The sequence below is a fragment of the Leptinotarsa decemlineata genome, unplaced genomic scaffold (assembly GCF_025532065.1).
Source record: "Leptinotarsa decemlineata unplaced genomic scaffold, Ldec_3_MD MMD2_tig00000035_RagTag_RagTag, whole genome shotgun sequence".
Classification (NCBI taxonomy): domain Eukaryota; kingdom Metazoa; phylum Arthropoda; class Insecta; order Coleoptera; family Chrysomelidae; genus Leptinotarsa; species Leptinotarsa decemlineata.
The window spans coordinates 25,763,061-25,781,255 of NW_027412540.1; the positions used below are offsets into that span (position 1 = coordinate 25,763,061).

General features: G+C 33.8%; 1 protein-coding gene across 1 annotated transcript in view; it reads left to right on the top strand.

The window, feature by feature from the left end:
• The first annotated feature begins 561 nt into the window (after nt 1–561).
• The window catches only part of LOC111513279 (uncharacterized), a 65,752-nt gene continuing 48,118 nt past the window's right edge, over nt 562–18,195 (top strand). Inside the window, exon 1 of the mRNA XM_074172156.1 lies at nt 562–762. Coding sequence (XP_074028257.1) covers nt 708–762 — 55 coding nt within the window. The 5' untranslated portion in view covers nt 562–707. The remainder of the gene's footprint in view (nt 763–18,195) is intronic.

Consider the following 18,195-nt stretch of genomic DNA (forward strand, 5'->3'; position numbering starts at 1 on the left):
TCTTGGTACAAGAAATTTACTGCAGAAACTAATTCCGGAGAATCAGTTCTATCATTAAACAACTTATGTTTCATTTTTTTTCAAGAGATATAAGATCAAATGTTCGCAATAGTTTGACATAATTGCAAATTCTTTGAGGATACACGACAGTAGTTTTTGAACTTGAGTATTTCAAAAAATTCTTTTGGCCTATTTCAATATTTGATATATACCTACTGATAATAAATGGGATTCCATATTAGGGACCTATATTATAACTTTGACCTCACTAAGCTGAAATATAGGGAAGTAAGACATAAAATATAATTGAAATGCTTACAGTTTTTGACAGTATATTGAAATTTTTCATGACATATATGATTTTACAAGACGATTAGGTTCTTACCATAACCTCTATTATCTCAGAGAGCTCACTTGTTTGTATAGTCACCTTTACCGGTACATAATCACAAAAGTGTTACCAACACATATATTTATTGTCCCAAGCATATTAGCAGTAACAGGAATTTCAAAAAGTTCGCACAACACCCCCACGAAGTTTTTAATGAGATTCTCCAGAATGGCTAGGAAGTGATGGTAAAGCTTTCAGATGGTTGGGAGAGACACACTTCGGCATTAGTTCTGCTGTATTGTTTGAGAGCGGAGCGGTACGAAGATCTATTTACACGTGAGTGCAAACGTTCCGGAATAAGTGACTTTTGCGCGATATGCATCCAACGCGCTCTTGCCAGTTTTTGATTTTCTTGGGAATATTTGTGGCGTGTAAGTATACAAAATCAAGAAGCCGTATCAGCTACATATATTCAAAGTGAGATTTACAAAAAATATTGTCATTAGTTGCGACGATGAAGTGACGATTTCAGCTAGACTTAGATTCGAAGAAAAAAATATGTTGAGTTCTTTCATCAGACCTAAAGAAAACATTTGATACTGTGGACCATGAAATTCTTCTGAAAATAATGCATAATATTTGTGTCCCAATTTTAGTTCATAATTAGTTTCAAAATTATTTATTGCACCCGTATTGTTTCTTATATATTCCAATTCTTTGGCCACAGTAAATTTATTTTGGTAAATTACAAATGTTTGCTGATGACAATTTGCGATGGAAATGATGTACAGGAAATTAAAATTAATATTTCAAAAGACCTTGATCGAATGTATTTATGGTTTCAATGCCATAAAATGTCACTGAATTTTCAGAAGTCTTCATATATTTTTGGGAAAGTTTTTGTCTTTCTACTACTCCATCTTGATATAAACAAATGCGGGAATCTTTGAAAAAAAAGAAGGCAGTAATTAATTTCAAAATGAGTAACTCTATACATATATGTTTATATCAAAAAGGTCTATATCAATTGATTCAAATGATCCAACTGAATTGCACAATGAAAATTTCAAATACTCTCTCAATTCTAGGTAAATTTCTTGGTATTATTCTAGATGAAAATGTATTATACAGACAATATATTGAAATAATAAAAAGGAAACTAGCTCCTTTAATTGGAATTTCATTCAAAATAAGAACTGTTGAACTGCTAAAATACCTCAAATTGATTTATATGTCATTAGTTTATTCCAAAATTCAAAATCTGATATCAGTATGGGAAATGGCAAGAAACTCCTTATTGAAATCAGTTTAAAAACTTCAGACCAAAATAATAAGGTGTATATATTCAAGTTGAACTAGTTGCAAGAAGCCTACAGTCAACTCGTATAAACCCCAAAAACTATCACATTTGTCATTAAATTGAATAATTTTTGAACTAAAACATTGACGTTTCGCTATCAAAATTGAAAATATAAATAAAATAATATAGAAAACTGAAAAAGATAACAATTACTAAATATCAATTTGATTCTTTGTGGAAATGTTTCTTACTCATTTGTTAGAGTTCTCATCTTGGTAGTTCGTTAATTTGATTCTTTCTTTCTCTGGAGGGTTTCACATTTTTTTATATATCGATTGAAATTAATAAAAACATTTTTCCAAACATTGATTCTAACAATTTTCTTATTCATTGATGAAATAAATAAGCGTTATGACCCGTTATGTGCAGAACCGTCTCTGGAGGTCTCGGACCTACAAGAATATTTTGACGATGCCCTGTAATTTAGAATGTGATGAAACTGCGATTGTACTGAGTGTGAAAAACATATTTTTATTCGTTGTCCCAGTTCTTGACATGTTACCTTTGCAAATGTATGTATATATAGTTTATATTTTATTTTAATCATTTATATTTTATACACCTATACTTCACATCTTTATATTGATATTTATTTTTGACATTGTGTTAGTAACAAGAATTTTATTCGTAAACAATAAACATAATATCAATCAATCAATAATGTAACTATAAACGTACATAATTATAACAAAAATGAACCCTAATAAAGTAATTTGTAGGAAATTTCGTCACCAATTTTAAAATCATTCAATTGTGTTCTTCTGACTGACTGAATAAGTTTATTATCCAAAGCCGTAATCTCAAACAAATATAGTACACCATTTCATTTTACAGTCAGTCGTAGAAAAAGTATAGTAGGCACCTCGAGGATAAGGCCAATTACGCCCACTCGCGAATTATCGCACTTGGCTAAGCCTCGTTCTTACAATTTTTCGCTCGTAGATAATTGGCTTCTTATCCTACTTGGTACGTAATATACTATTATTTGGAAAATATTGTGAATTGAAGGGGTTATATATTTTTAGGATTCAATTTTGGGAAAGAAAGTTTTTGGCTTTCTACTACTCCATCTTGATACAAAAAAAGGATGAGGGAATCTTCCAAAGAAAGGAAGACACAAACTGAAAGAAAGTCCTCCTGAAACTGCTACTTTCATATAAACATTGAATTACACGAAAGAAAAAAATTCTTTCGAAACAAATACTTCTAATGAACACTGAATTATACAGAAGATACATCGATGTGTACCAGTAAGGATGGCAGTGTTCCATGTAAGTGCAATTTGTTACCATGTGTTACTCATGTGAATGATATCTGATTTTTATTCCACAACGAATGTTTGAAAGACAAACTGGAAGATTTTGGAAGATTCCCTCATCCTTTTTTTGAATCAAGATGGATTAGTAGAAAGCCAAAAACTTTTTTCCCAGAAAATATTGTCTTTGGGAATATGTTTCTGTTCAAAATGCATGCATGTCATTCAGGTAATTTATTCATTTTTAAGTATAGACCGCAAGGGAACGTAGGAGGAAAAAATGAAACATTCTAATTCCACAAGTGTTTCACTATAGTTACCGTAATAACAATTAAAAATCAAACTAGTCATCCAGTTCATCGTCAAGATAAATAAATAGAACATTCCGGCTATAGTATTAAAGCGGTGTGACATGTGATTCAATTTTAAATAACGTGGGCAATAGATTATTTATTAATTTCAATTCCAAATGAGAATCCTACGACTGAATAGTTATGGTAGTGCAAATAAATTTTATATCTTAGATATTGCGAATGTTTTTCTCATTTCAATTCTTCACCAAAGAAAAAATACATCACAATCCAAGAATGAATTCATTTAACAAGTGTTCATAATGCTACAGACACCCACTCTCTACAAACATTGGCTGTGCTGCCTCACCAGTGAATGATTTATCAATAAATAATAACGTCTTGTAACATAACTTTACTGGTTAGTTGTATACAGGGTGTTCAAAAGGTACTTGCATTCAAGTAAGAAAGTCAGTCAGTTACGGCGGTTGATTCTCTTATGGATATACGAGTATATACAGGGTGTTAATTAAGTATGTACCATAAATTTACCAGACGATTTTTTAGGTAATTTTAAGACGAAATGTTCATATAAACATGGGTCCGCAAATCCTTCGTTCTCAAGATACAGGGTGTTAAAATAAAAATAAAAAAAAAGTTATTCGTAAATATCTGAAATATCCTTTACCTAAATTTGTTGTAATTTGGCAATGGTATTTATAACATTAAAGAGCTAATTTAGCCCGAACGTGATTCAATTTATCAAGTCCAGTGGCGTCTCGAGCGGGATTTGAACGAATATTTTTGACTTAAAAATGTATGCCACTGACTTTTGTGCAATTTTTATTATTTCTTTGAATTAAGCAATTAGAAATACAACTTTTTTGTCTTTTTAATTTTTTTCGTATCTTGCTTAGTTTTTAAGAAAAAAAGTCGACCTAATTGTATATCCCTGGCCTCACAAGAAATAATATGGGGAATTAAATGTTTCTTTTGGAAATTATTATTTTTACAATTTTTCATTACTAATTATGTAATAATAACAAACATTGAATAACATTAACATCTAGACCAGGGGTCTCCAAACTTTGAAGCCTTCTGCCAATAATGATTTTTTCAGTTTGTTCCAAGGGCCAATTTCTGCCCTTAACTATATTTCTAGACTAGGATAGTCGCAAAGTGCGTTACCTAAGCAAACTTATGCTTTTTTTGCATTTCAATTATTATTGTGTATTGTGACACTTAACGACATCTAGTGGCGAGTAGTGGTACTATGTACTATATTTTTCAGCTACCCGCTATGTGGCATTAGGCGTAATTAAATATTTGAAATTACCGCGTTGGTTCGAGAATGTTCTGGTTCTAGCTAGTGCAGTAATAATTGCATATAAAAAGGCTAGCGGCGCAACTGCGAGTTAGTCTGCGTAGGAAAGGCGAAGGGAGCGAAACTGTCTATTGTGAAATAAAGTAACACCCGTCAATAAAAGTATTTTGATTTGACTTATTGTTTTTATGTGTGATTTGTTAGTATGGAAAAGAAGCGAGAAATCAACAGTGAATGCAGAACGTTCCAAGAAAAAATGGAACTTTCGGTATGTTTAATTTGTAATGAAACCATAGCTGTTCTCAAAGACTATAACATTAAACGACACTATGAATCGAATCAGTAGTGTTTTTGTTTTACTGTGATTTATTTCAATTATTTGTTAGTTATTAATATGCTTAAACTTAGATACTTAAGTTAAGTTTTCTTTGTCATCATTTCTGTCGTTAAATTTTACCTTGCAAGTAAATTAAACCGAGTAATTATCATTCTGTGTTTTTTTCTTCAACTTATCACAGCAATAGTAACAACAATTAGGTAATCATTGGCTGTCGCGGGCCAGATTGATGACAGTAAATCATTGGCTGTCGCGGGCCGGATTGATTACACTGGCGGGGCGGATTTGGCCCGCGGGCCGTAGTTTGGAGACCCCTGATCTAGACTAACGAATTGCACTAAATTAAGTGTTGGAAATGACCTCCTTCAGCTTCAATACAACCGTCTAGCCGCCGCATCATTGAATTTCGCACTCTTCTGAAAATACCATGAATAATAATCAAGGGTTGCCTCGGAAAACGATTGCAATCCTATATAAAAAGATTCATGGACATATTCTGATAGCCTACATCAGGTGCCAATAGCAAAATGTGGACAGATTTTCAATATGTCTGCGAATAAAATAGCTATATTCGATTTTTTTACATCATTGAATAGGTCTCTAAAATACGCATCTTTGCCACAATTTAAACGACACTCTATCTCTTATCGTTTACGAGATCCCCATGTACAGAAACGAATTTGAATAGCCCTGTATATTATATAGTTATTGTGATTCTTATATAATCAGAAATGATTATTGAAAAACAAAATTAGTTAGCTCCCTAACTATATTATTGAAAGGGAGCTGTTGGAAAGTAGGTTGCACTATATTGACGACCTAATTCATTATTCAATTAGAATCATGGAAAACTCAATAATGACAATTTTGAAAGTTACTGGTTCACATAATAGTAATGTTGAGCTCTTGAGTTACGTCGTAAAATTCAATTGTCGATAGAAATTAGCATCAGTACATGTTGTTTCTTGTAATAATCACTAAACATCTTCATTTAGATATGAATGCTTCGAATTTGATTGAATCAGAATTAGAACTATTGAAATTGCATTGAAAACAAATTAAAAACTAGATTAATTCGATAATGTGCCCCAATAAAATTAATAGATTGAATTTATTGACCAATTGCTCAAGGATTGTTCCAATTATTGCATGGCTCAACAAAGCAATTTTTCATTGTTTCTATTTTTGAATGTCAAATTATTCCTCTTGGATAAATAATTAACATATCAGTGATTCTAAGTTTCCTACGAAATAGCTGAAACGATTAATGTCATCGCTTATATTATACAGGGTGTAACTGAATAAGTGTAAAACATTTAAGGAGGTGATTCCTCATCGAAAAAAAGATAGGATCTTTCATATAAAGAAACTTAAAGGGGGTACATAAAATTTGTATAACAATTTTTTTCACAAGCACTGAAAAAGTTCCAATATTGAAATTAACCTGATGTTTTGTACTACCAAAAAGACACTTAGCCAGTAATTTATTTGGTTTACCCCATGTTTGTAATAAAAAAAAAGTTACATTGGAAATAAATTTTAGGGGTTGCGTTTTCCACCCCTTATAACCAGGGATAAACTAAATAAATTTTTGGCTAAGTGTCTTTTTGTTGGTACAAAACGTCAGGTTAATTTCAATATTGTAACTTTTTTAGTGCTTGTGAAAAAAATTGTTATTCTATACAAATTTTATATACCCCCTTTAAGGGGCTGTATCTTAACAAGGGATGCTCCAATGAAATTTCTTTTTATAAAAGATCCTATCTTTTTTCGATGAGGAATCACCTCCTCAAATGTTTTACACTTATTTAGTTACACTCTGTAATGTTGTTTCAAAAGTCATGTCAGTCTATTCAAATACATCCGATTCTTATTCACTGGTATCTTCTTATTTAATTTCATGACTCTTTAGCCAGTCATTAAACTCGGTTAGTTAAAATTATCCAATACGAACCGCTAATTCTACAGTCCACGCGGACTAGTTCGAAGCCGGTTTATTCCTATGTATTGGTTTTTTTGGCTTTTGAGAGTGCCGGCAACTTCAAATGTGCACAATACCGTTCACTTCGACTATACCAAGTTTAATGTTTATAATGGTAGAAATGATGATAGTGTCGTAAAAGTGGCTAGCCAGTCTTTCACCCCTTAGATCGAGAGAAAGCTCAAATCGATGAATATCAATGATGAATGATTGATTAAAAGTTAGGCTCGGACATCGACCATCGAACGAAATTTATCTTCAGTATTTCTCTGCAGCTTTCACAGCGAGACAGTTAGTCGAAACCAGAGCAAAAAACAACGCATACGTGATTTTGATCTGTCATATGTATCATCAATGGTGCTAGGCCGAACAACGAATGCACTGCTGGACTCAAATATCCTTGAACTCAATTGGGGATGAAATTGTTAGAGCTATAATGCTAGAAAAGAGTGTCCCTCTTCAACTAAAAATCGAAGTATCCTTGCTTTTTCTTAGATTGTTGCTGAAATGTCTAAAGGCAGCTTTGTTACGTTGCGTTGTTCGGTTGACTAACCTGTATGTGTACCGAAAACTGACCTTTATACTTATCTGTTCTCGGTTTAGATGCGCTTAGTAATTTACATTTTATCCCATCCCATTTATCAACTTCAAAATCAGTAAATGAGCCGAAAGACAAGTTTGAAAACAATGGTATTCTTTGGTTCATTATGCCTACCAAAGTCGTGACTTCTCTTAGAAAATATACGCATTGAAACGTAATGAAGGTACTGTTGTTCCTGCAATTACTTGCATGTCGAATGTAGCGGTGTTGACTGTTCTGTATGTTTCTTATTATTAGATTGCCAGGACAGACAATTCCCCTTTCTGCTTTGATAAGTTTGTTGGGGGTTAAAGTGGACACCATTATGTCTTGGTACAATCGCTGGAATGGGGAATGTTCCTCCTGACGAAAATCAAGTAGTTTTCATGAAAGAGTTCTAAAATAACGCATTTTAAACTTATCATTTCAACCCTTTTCTGAAAAAAAAATTTTTCAAATACTTGAAAAAGAGGAACGAAATAATGCATTCAACATTTAAAGGGATGGATTCGTTTCTATTTGACCATTTGGCAACATCGGTTATAGCTAATAAAGGACAATGAATCTGTTACCTGTATGAGACAAACACATATGACATATTTCTGAGGCGTGCTGTTCTGTTTACTTTTGTTCCGAGTTCCGAGACATTCTGTGATAAATGACATTTTGTACACCTAACCTATCTTCCTCTATATGAATAAATAAATAACAAAACAACTGTTGTTTCTGTGGCTTGTGGAGGCGGTATTCGAAAATTAAAACCCAACATTTGAAACATCAATTTAAATACTTTTCGAAGTGAATTTGAAAAACTCAAGAATCAAGCTCAACTTAATTTTTTTAAAACTTGCATCTGCTGTAATAACCCAAATTGAGGAACATTCCCCATTGAATAAGAAAGGAGAATCAACTGTCGGAAATATATAAAGAAATAAAATCGAGATGACATGGAACAGTGACAAGAGATCTGCAAACACAGAACACAACAGGAGAAGGACCAGCAAATACATATCAATTCGTGTGCTGAGCAGACAGATCCCACACCATCTATACAGACCATATTGTTACAATAATTCGTGAAAGTAATCCTATGAGATGAATTGTGAGATCAATAAGGTTGAAAGAACAATTGTTTGGTTGTCGTCTTCAGTTGTTTGACACCTTTTCTTCATTCCTTGTATGGGCAATAGATGTCTCGTATGTATGATTTTGATGATTTTGTTTAAGGTATTAGAGTATCTATTCATTGAAAATATTTTCAAATGTTCCACCCCACAATCTAATGACATTCCTACCTATACTAACAGTAATTTAGATATTATCAGTCATGTTTCACTAGTTGGGATGAATAATTTTTCAACTTCTCCTGACAAGGACAGTTCTAAAAATAATAGATCCTTGTTTTTCTACATACTCGTATGTCTGAGTATGAATGAAAATTCAAATGGGTTTCAATTAGATTTCGTGAATAACATTCGATCCCCTTACTGAACATAACTCAATCCAGATTGTTGGAGTGTATATCTGTATTTTTCAACGCGCGAACAATAATTTCATTCAAATGGAAATCTGGCATCATCAATAATTCAAATCGTATTTCAGGCATGTAACTGTCAGAATTCATCTCATTACAATTGGATTCATCGAATGAAACAACTTGATCCGAATGACCTTTTGCTTTATTTGGTTACAATTTCTATGTCTATATTCGATACGATTATCGAAATCTTTCTGAGTGACGGTCATGTGCAAAGTTAGTTGACTGTTGATTGTTATCAACAGTTATTTCTTTCTGGGGTACGAATAAATATCCATTTGATGAATCAAGAACGAGTATTTCATTTCAGTTTGAAATTAAGGCATCGAAAACGAAAATGGAATACTGCTGCATTACTGAAAAAAAATTAAATGAAGAATGTGTGAAATGTGTTCCATTTCAAAGTATTATATTGAATCAACCAATCAACACCAAGCAGTACTTACCTCGAACAACTTGAACAAAGAACTCAATCACATTTCAAACGAACTTGGAATCTATTCTGATACTGAAATGAACAATACTATAACCCTTCCTGGTGTATCTGATAGTAATGAAACAGAAGTTAGTATGAAAAACACATTTTTTATACCCGCGACTTTCCCAGTTATCTCTGAGGAACTAAATAAATCTACGTGTGACGAGTTCTGTACCAACCCAAAAAGTACTGAACAACATGTATCTAATAGAAATAATAAATTTGTAGTCTACCATCAGAATATTCAGTGTCTGGGCAATGAGATTGTTCAGTTAGATGTGATAACAGAATGGGAATTACTTTGTGACTTGTTATTCTTTTCTAAACATAGGCAAAATAATGGCCATCCTTATCTGTATGTATAGACCACCAATGGGAGATTTCCAGTTGTTCTTAGACTTAATTGAAGGATTGTTGACACTAATTTGTAGGGAAAATGAGGAAGTTATTATAGGAGGGGATTTTAATATTAATTTTCTGAAAAGTGGCTCAAATATGAACCAGCTAGATGATGTAATAGCCGCGTACAACATAATGTGTACAATATATGGAACCAACCTGAGTAACAGTCTCCTCGAGCACGTGCTTTGATAATTTTCTCATAACCAGAATGGCAGATTGAGACTTAAAGATCAAGGATTTTCATTTATCAGATCACTATGGACAAATAATTGAATTCCCAACAAAAAATACCACCAGCAACTGCAGTGTTCCAAGTTCTTATTATTTAAGTTTCTCAGAGAAAACTATCTCAGATTTTAAAATACTACTGAGAAACGAGAACTGGCAGAATGTTTACAAGGAAACATGTCCTAACGAAGCATATATTAGATTTCATGAAATCCTTCAATATTACATTGAGGTATCTTTTCCACTGAAACAGACAAAAAAAACAAAGAAAGTAAACTCTAACCCCCATACCCCCAAACTCTATAACTTCAAGAACATGGTTTCTCTATATTCAGAATGCGCGAGAGTGAACGAAAATTTCAAGGATATATGTCGCCAAGTAACTATAACATACAGGGATAAACTAAAGCATAATAATCACAGATGCGTTGAGCATAAGATAAATAGTTCTCACAATAAATCAAAAACTATGTGGCAAACTATAAATGATTTTCAGAAAAAAAAACTATAAGCCCAAAGATATTTCCATTTTTAGTGGAAAACATAAGGTGTCATGTGTTGACATGGCAAACAATTTTAATGCTCATTTCACGGAAGCGGAAGAACAAAGAGAATATGAAATCCATGAATCTTCTAAAAAAATGCATGGAAGAAATAGTCTACCTCCTGACCTATCTGATAAATCTTTCCATGGAACGGGGAATGTTCCCTGAGAAACTAAAAGTTGCAATCGTTACCCCAATCTTTAAAAAAGGAGACACAAATAGCTATGAGAACTATAGAGGGGTAAGTCTTCTCTCTAATATATCCAAGGTATACGACATGAATATTAAAAATCAGTTACTGTCTGTCGTTCCTCCTCAAAAATGAATTACTTTCGACAAACCAGCATGGTTTCATGCAAAATAACACGGAAACAGCTTTATATGATTTCATAGAACACTTAGTAACGGCCTTGGATAACAAACTGCAAATTTGTGGTTTGTTCATCGATTTTTCCAGAGTATTTGACTGTGTGGATCACTATGTACTAATCCAGAAAGTGCATCGCAATGGGGTTAGTGGAGTTGCCCAAGATTGGATGAGGTCATATCTAGAGAACAGGTCACAAACAGTGGGAATTCAAGGTGTTCACAGTCGGTCCTTGGCCTGCAAGCAAGCAGTTCCACAGGGGTCTATACTCGGACCAGTGCTTTTTCTTATTTATGCGAACGACTTAATCCAATACCTAAATAGTCTTTCAAAGGTACATATAGTTGCATATGCAGACGATACAAATGTTCTGGTCACTGATTATAATACATTAGCACTTGCAGAAACAACAAAATCCATAAATGAGAAAATAATGAAATGGACTGAAAAAAATAATTTAGCACTGAATATCAGCAAAACAGCATTAGTCAAATTCACAATGCAGAACACCACCGAAACTCTCAAAATATATGAAGATAGCCAACTAAAGGTGACATCCAAACCAGAAACAAAAATGCTAGGTCTAATTCTAGATCATAAGCTGAATTGGGGTCCTCATATAGATTCACTATGTGATAAACTACGAATGAAGTGTTATGCACTGAGATTTATGCCAAATCATTGTGAAGAGAGGTGCTACTGAATCTTTACTATGCAACTATTGGCTGTCACTTGCGCTATGGAATCTTGAATTGGGGTATGAGCTCCTCTGTTGAAAGAAAGACCACCCATACGCAACTAGAGCTAGGGGGTTGTTGATAGCGAATCCTCACCGAACTTCCCTCTATCAGAAGAGTCACCTATACCTTGGACCCAAACTGTATGACAAGCTAGGCGTTTATATTAAGGACTCAATAAACATCTGCATTTTCAAAAGACGATTGAAAAAATATTTTATCGAAAGAAACTGCTACACCGGTGACGGGTTTTATTAGTTACTCTCCATGAAAAAATTGTTAATTACCTTCATATGTACAGTTTAGTATCTGTCGTGTTTTGTTGTTTTTAAATATATATATATATATATATATATATATATATATATATATATATATATATAAATATTATTATTATTATATACAGAAAAAAACGCGAAAAAAAATCGATATACGCCACTGCTTCAGGAGAGTATCTCTCACCATAAACTGTTGTTACATACGTTAATCGTGTAAAAATTGTTTAATAGGCAGTTTTCATCGAACATTTTTGCAAATAAAACTTGCGAACTATAATTTTGTTCCAATCTGTATTTATATTGAAATAATTGAGTTGATGAGTATTGTCAAAGAAAAATGAAAGTTTAACAGAAAGTTAACACCCAAATTACATTTCTTCATGAATTTCATTAGTTCGGACTTTCATTGTCTAATCTGATATAACATAATTTGAAATCCCTGAAAGAACAAACAAAATTGAAAATTAAAATGAATGGATGGAAATTATTTAGCAAAAAACTCTGAAACGAAATTACAATAAAATTAAAAAAAACAAAAAATGTAACAACTAAAAATCAAAATAAATACTTAGTATCAGCTATGGGAAATAAAGACCTTTATTATTATTTTTTTTCCACCGTTGTGTGCGCTGGTCAGGCCCTATCCCCCGAAGCCCCGATACATTCGGGAGGGCGCGCCAGCATTATCAATCAAATACCACTCCCCACACCGTGGGGTAAGTGATCATTGGGTCCGAGAATCATGTGCCCTGAGCAAGCGCAGTGAGCCAAGAATGACAGCCTTCTGCATCTGTGCGGCTAAGATTTCTGCCTTACTGCGGCAAGCCGGTATGATTTTAAGATTCGAGAGTAGAGAGGCCATCATTCCACCAAGGACTCCAATAATCAGAACAACCATTTTGACAGAGTGATCTGGATAGAGTCTGCGGAGTTCGAAGAGAAAATCTCGATATTTTATCCGTTTTTCCTCCTCTTTTCTGACGATATTCGTCTCGCCAGGAGCTGAAAACTCCACGACAAATATCGTTTTGGTCTGGTGGTCGAGGAGGATTACATCAGGCTTATTAGCTTGTATGAGCCTAAGGGTGGGGAACGAATAGTTCCAATAAATTCGGCACTTCTCGTTCCCCACAACGGATTCAATATCCCACGGAACGTAGGGCAACACCGGTGTCTCGTCAATATCGTAAGAGTGCCGTAGATGATAATATAGCACTCTTAGGGCCGCGTTATATTCATGGATATAGGCCGAGACCGCATATGCTGGACATGCTGATAGCAAGTGCATTAGGGTCTCGGGCGTCTCGCGGCAGGCCCCGCACCTTGTGTCAGGAACCTCTATACCCATCACGCGACTGCGGTAGACTAAGGTGTTGAAGACACCATCCTGGCAAGCCATGATGAAACCCTCAGTTTCCGACTTCAGCCCAGTCGATCTGAGAAAAGCGAATGTCAGGCGCTTTCATAAGCCAAGGTCTCCAATGTTATTGAAGAAGACCCCATGCATTGGCTTATCCTTGTGTCTCCGCAGAACTAAGGTGATCTCTGCGGCTTTCATCTGAGCTTTTTGCTGAACGGGTTCCAACTCGGTGACAGAGTTGTAGTCTCCTCGTTCAGAGTCGAAAACTATACCGAGTTCATCAGCTGCTCGGGCAGCTGCCCTAAGGAGAAATGCTCCAATTCCTGCTCTCTCATGGTCACGGACCATGCAGAGAAGGGGATCCGACTCCTGACGACTTTACAGGCTGTATCCAGTAACATTCTGTCATGTAGACACTCCAAGCTCAAAAGTCCACGGCCTCCCTGTTGTCGGGGGAAGTACAACCGTGGAACGGACGATTTGGGATGCAAACTCCTATAGAGATGCATCATTTTTCGGGTCTTTACGTCGAGTTGATACAACTCCTCCCGAGTCCACTTCACTACTCCAAACGAGTAGAGTAAGATTGGAACGGCAAGCATATTTGCTGCAACAACTTTGTTCTTCCCCGACAGTTCCGATGACCAGATCTGTCGAAGTTTGTGCTGATACTTGTTGCGGAAAGAGTTCTTCACTGCTGTTACCTCTTGTGAGTGGCGTTGTTCCACCCCAATACATTGAATTAGTCGGATTTGTTTTAAATTTCCAAGGATTATTTTCTACGTTAAAATGGCCAGTAAAAATTGAAATGACTGCAATTTCTTAAGCAGCACAAGTCCAGGAGTCCTTGAATATACTTTAACTTTCCTGAGTGTTATAGCAGACATTCACGTGAAATATTTCCTTTTTCCATTTCCTTGCGTTGACCTAAATCTAATTAGGATGTTCGCGACCGACTGATGGAAAATTTATCGGGAAAAATCGGCCCGTCGAATACTCACTTGTTTAGGAAATTCAAGCGGCACGTGTAAATGACATTCACCTAATTAAGATACTGAGAACAGTGGAAAGCCACAGTATTGAATAACCCATTAAACGGTTTGTACTTCCGGAAAGAAAATCATTTGATCGCTTTGTCTTTTCTAAAACGATATTAATGTATGTGTTGAAAAACCAATCACATATGATTATCTCGATCTCCAACCGTTCAGGTGTGATCCAAAATTGACATAAATACTTACTATTGAGTTTACAAACTAGATAGATGGAAACTGTTGGATGTGTCTAAGGGTCAAATTTCATGACAAACTTAATGGTGAAAACCGCATATCGATATCTATCATCGTTTCTGAATTACAGCATGTTTTTCAAAAATGTTGCTGTAACTTTTTCCATGTCAGAAATTTCCTGTTTCTATGAGCACTTCTTACCTAGAATTCAATTTGTAAAAAACTAATTTTTAAATGAGATATCAATAGTAATTGATGGAAAACTATTTTATTCGATGGGAGATCCTGTATATTCCTGCATATTTCAATGGAGCTTAAAATTTAGCACACTTGATGTTTTACTAGAGTCATCTTTGGTGACTCTAGCTTCAAGATCTTTCATGTAGACTTTGAAACACACACTTTGATTTAGTAGGCTTTGAAGGATGCGGCGATAAAACAGAATGCAAATATTTACTGGTAGCTGTCAAATTTTGATTAAAGCAGTAAAGGCGCTCTTCAATTAATAGTTTTTGTTCAGTTTTCAAAGACATTCGCAATGAAGTATGAGAATTATGAAAAATGGGATATGATAGTCTCTTTGAAGAAGAAGAATATATTTACCGAAATAGGTAACCCCATGATACAATATTATATAAAACATATTACTAACATTATAGAAATTGAAAATAATATAAAAAACTTAAAATGTAGATATAGGTCAAAATTGAAAATAAAAATTTCTAGTTTGAAAAATAACGACATATGCTATTAAAAATACATTGCCATAAAAGTGCAGCTCCAATACAATGATAAATAGAAGAAAACAACATACAACATACATAAAATGTAGATATAGTTCAAAATGGAAAATAAAAATTTCTGTTATTAAAAATACATTGCAATATACAACATACATAAAATGTAGATATAGTTCAAAATGGAAAATAAAAATTTCTGTTATTAAAAATACATTGCAATATACAACATACATAAAATGTAGATATAGTTCAAAATGGAAAATAAAAATTTCTGTTATTAAAAATACATTGCAATATAGGTGCAGCTCCAATACAATGATTAGAAGAAAACCACGTACAAATACTATATTTATTATTATCATTTTACCAAGTATTATTCTATCTAGTATTATGGATGGATTTCAATAACTGTTTTTTAAAAATACTTAATGATGGACTAGATTTAATCTCATTTGGTAATTTATTGTATGCAACAAACCCTTTGAAAAATAAAGAATTCATGATACTTCTCCTATTTGTACAGCATAAATGCCAATTAATATAATTTCTTGTGGCATATTTGTGCACTTCTAAATTTTGAAGCTTTTGTAATTGAGATGTTTGATTTAGATTAAACAAGAAAATAACAGAAGCACAGATTAAAAAAAAATTAAACATTAATCAAAATGTGGTTGGATAATCGCATTATATACAGTAATTTTAGACTGCCTGGATAAATTAGAAATTCTTGCAAAGAAATATAGTTTTTCAGATATTTTTTCACATATATAATCGAGATGATTGCCAAAAAGTAATAAATCTAAGATATTTGATACATGACACAATTTCAATGTTTTCATTATCGATTCACTTCATTTAAATCAAGGTTGTTCCATTTATATTTCGTTGTCATAATCATTCCTTCAGTTTTCATTTTATTCAGTTTCAATTTATTTGCCTGAGGTACTCATTTACATCCTTTGATGCGGCATTCATTTTATCAATAGCTTTATCTAAACTTGTATCTTAGCATGCTAACAGTGTATCATCTGCAAATAAATTTACAAAATCATTATTTATAAACAAGTTTATGTCACCGGTGATTGCTTGCTGCAGAAGAAGGGTCCTTGGTTGGATAACCAATCAAGTTCCCAACCGTTGGCCGGTCAGGTCACCGGACCTAACGCCTATTTACTTGTACCTCTGGGAAAGGTTGAAAGATCTTATTTTCAAATCTTCGACCAATTCTGGATACGAATTGGATTGGCAAAGTTTTGCTTCTCTCACTCCTATTGAACTAATTAATTTGACAAAAAATGTTCAGAATAGGTGTCGCCTGTGTGCATGAGAAGCTGGTAGACATTTCGTCAACCTTCTCCGGAGAAATATATTTCATATTTTATGCGGTTTTCACCATTAAGTTCGTCATAAAATTTGACCCCTAGACACAGCTATCAGTTTTCATCTACCTATATTGAAAACAGGAGTTTCACTTCAAAAGTGTAAAATTTGGCCCACTCTGTACATAAGATATAAATGGTCTTGTTTCATGATTTTTAGTTTACAATTCATTTGGTAGTAATTTCAAATTGAAAAATAGTGCACTTTGTTTCAGCTCTCTAAATAGCGTTGTTTCCCCGTAATTAATTATTAAAAATCGGATTTTCTAGGCTCTTGACGTCACGGGCTTAGTCCCGCTTCTTGTTCGATTGACCAATAGGAACAATACAAATAATGAACATTGCCAAATTGTAAAATTTACGAAGCATATAAACAGTTTCTGATTAATTCGTGATTCAAAGTAAAAGAAAGTGCAAGAAATGCATTGGAAGGGAGAATTAATTATACATGGGATCCAAATAACACAAAACGCAATAAAAACGTTATTTTTGAAACATCTCCGGCAGTAGACATTTTCAGGTTGATATCACAGAAATTTTAATATCGCAAGTGTATATGAACCCGTCAACGTTTAAATTATTGAAAACATTCTCCATATGAAATAAAATGTACTCGAAAACCATGGTTCTAAATAGAATTTAACGAGCTATATTTTTAAATGATTCTCGAAGGCTCATGAACACTAATAAAATAAATCAATTAATCATTCATGCCACCCACTAAAAATAAGAAACTCAAAGTTATATATTAGCCTTATGGCCACCCAGTCAGCTATCTCTCTTGAATGTATGAGACAATGTACTGTTTCTAATGTTTTATAACTTCGTATTTTTGTCAAAATAATTGGCAGTTGACAACAGCGCTGTAGACACGATCAATTCTATTGGTCGACAGACACGCGGCCAATTTGAACTCTTGCTTCTCGAATTTTTCTTTTTTTATGCAAATATGAAGAGGTATTGTGACCGATTATGCTCGATAAGTCTACTCGATCAGTCTATTAGCAAACCAGTATCATTTTCAATAGCACGAAACAAGCCCATTGGCAATTAGAGGAAATTTGTGTTCCCTGAAGTAAAGTGGGAGAATAAAAAGTCAGATCAGAATTGTATGAACTACTCCATTAAAAACCCAGTAGTTAAATGTACTGGATTTAATAGATGGTATTAAGAACCTCGACTTAATTTTCATTTTATATTGAGAGTTGTTTGTCTCAACAAGTGTATCCTCCGAATTCTAGACACCCAGTTCAACTGATCTCCTAACCAGAAGACAAACTACCAAAATAATATAACTGACAAGAGTACTAGGAACGTGTAACTTCAAGAATAAGACTAAATTGTTACTTTATATTCCCATGCAAGACAAATTCATCACAAGAAGAGGCGCCACTAATTCCTTATATACATACCAGTATTCAAGTGAGAATTTGTCACGTTTCCTTTTTTGGAAGCAT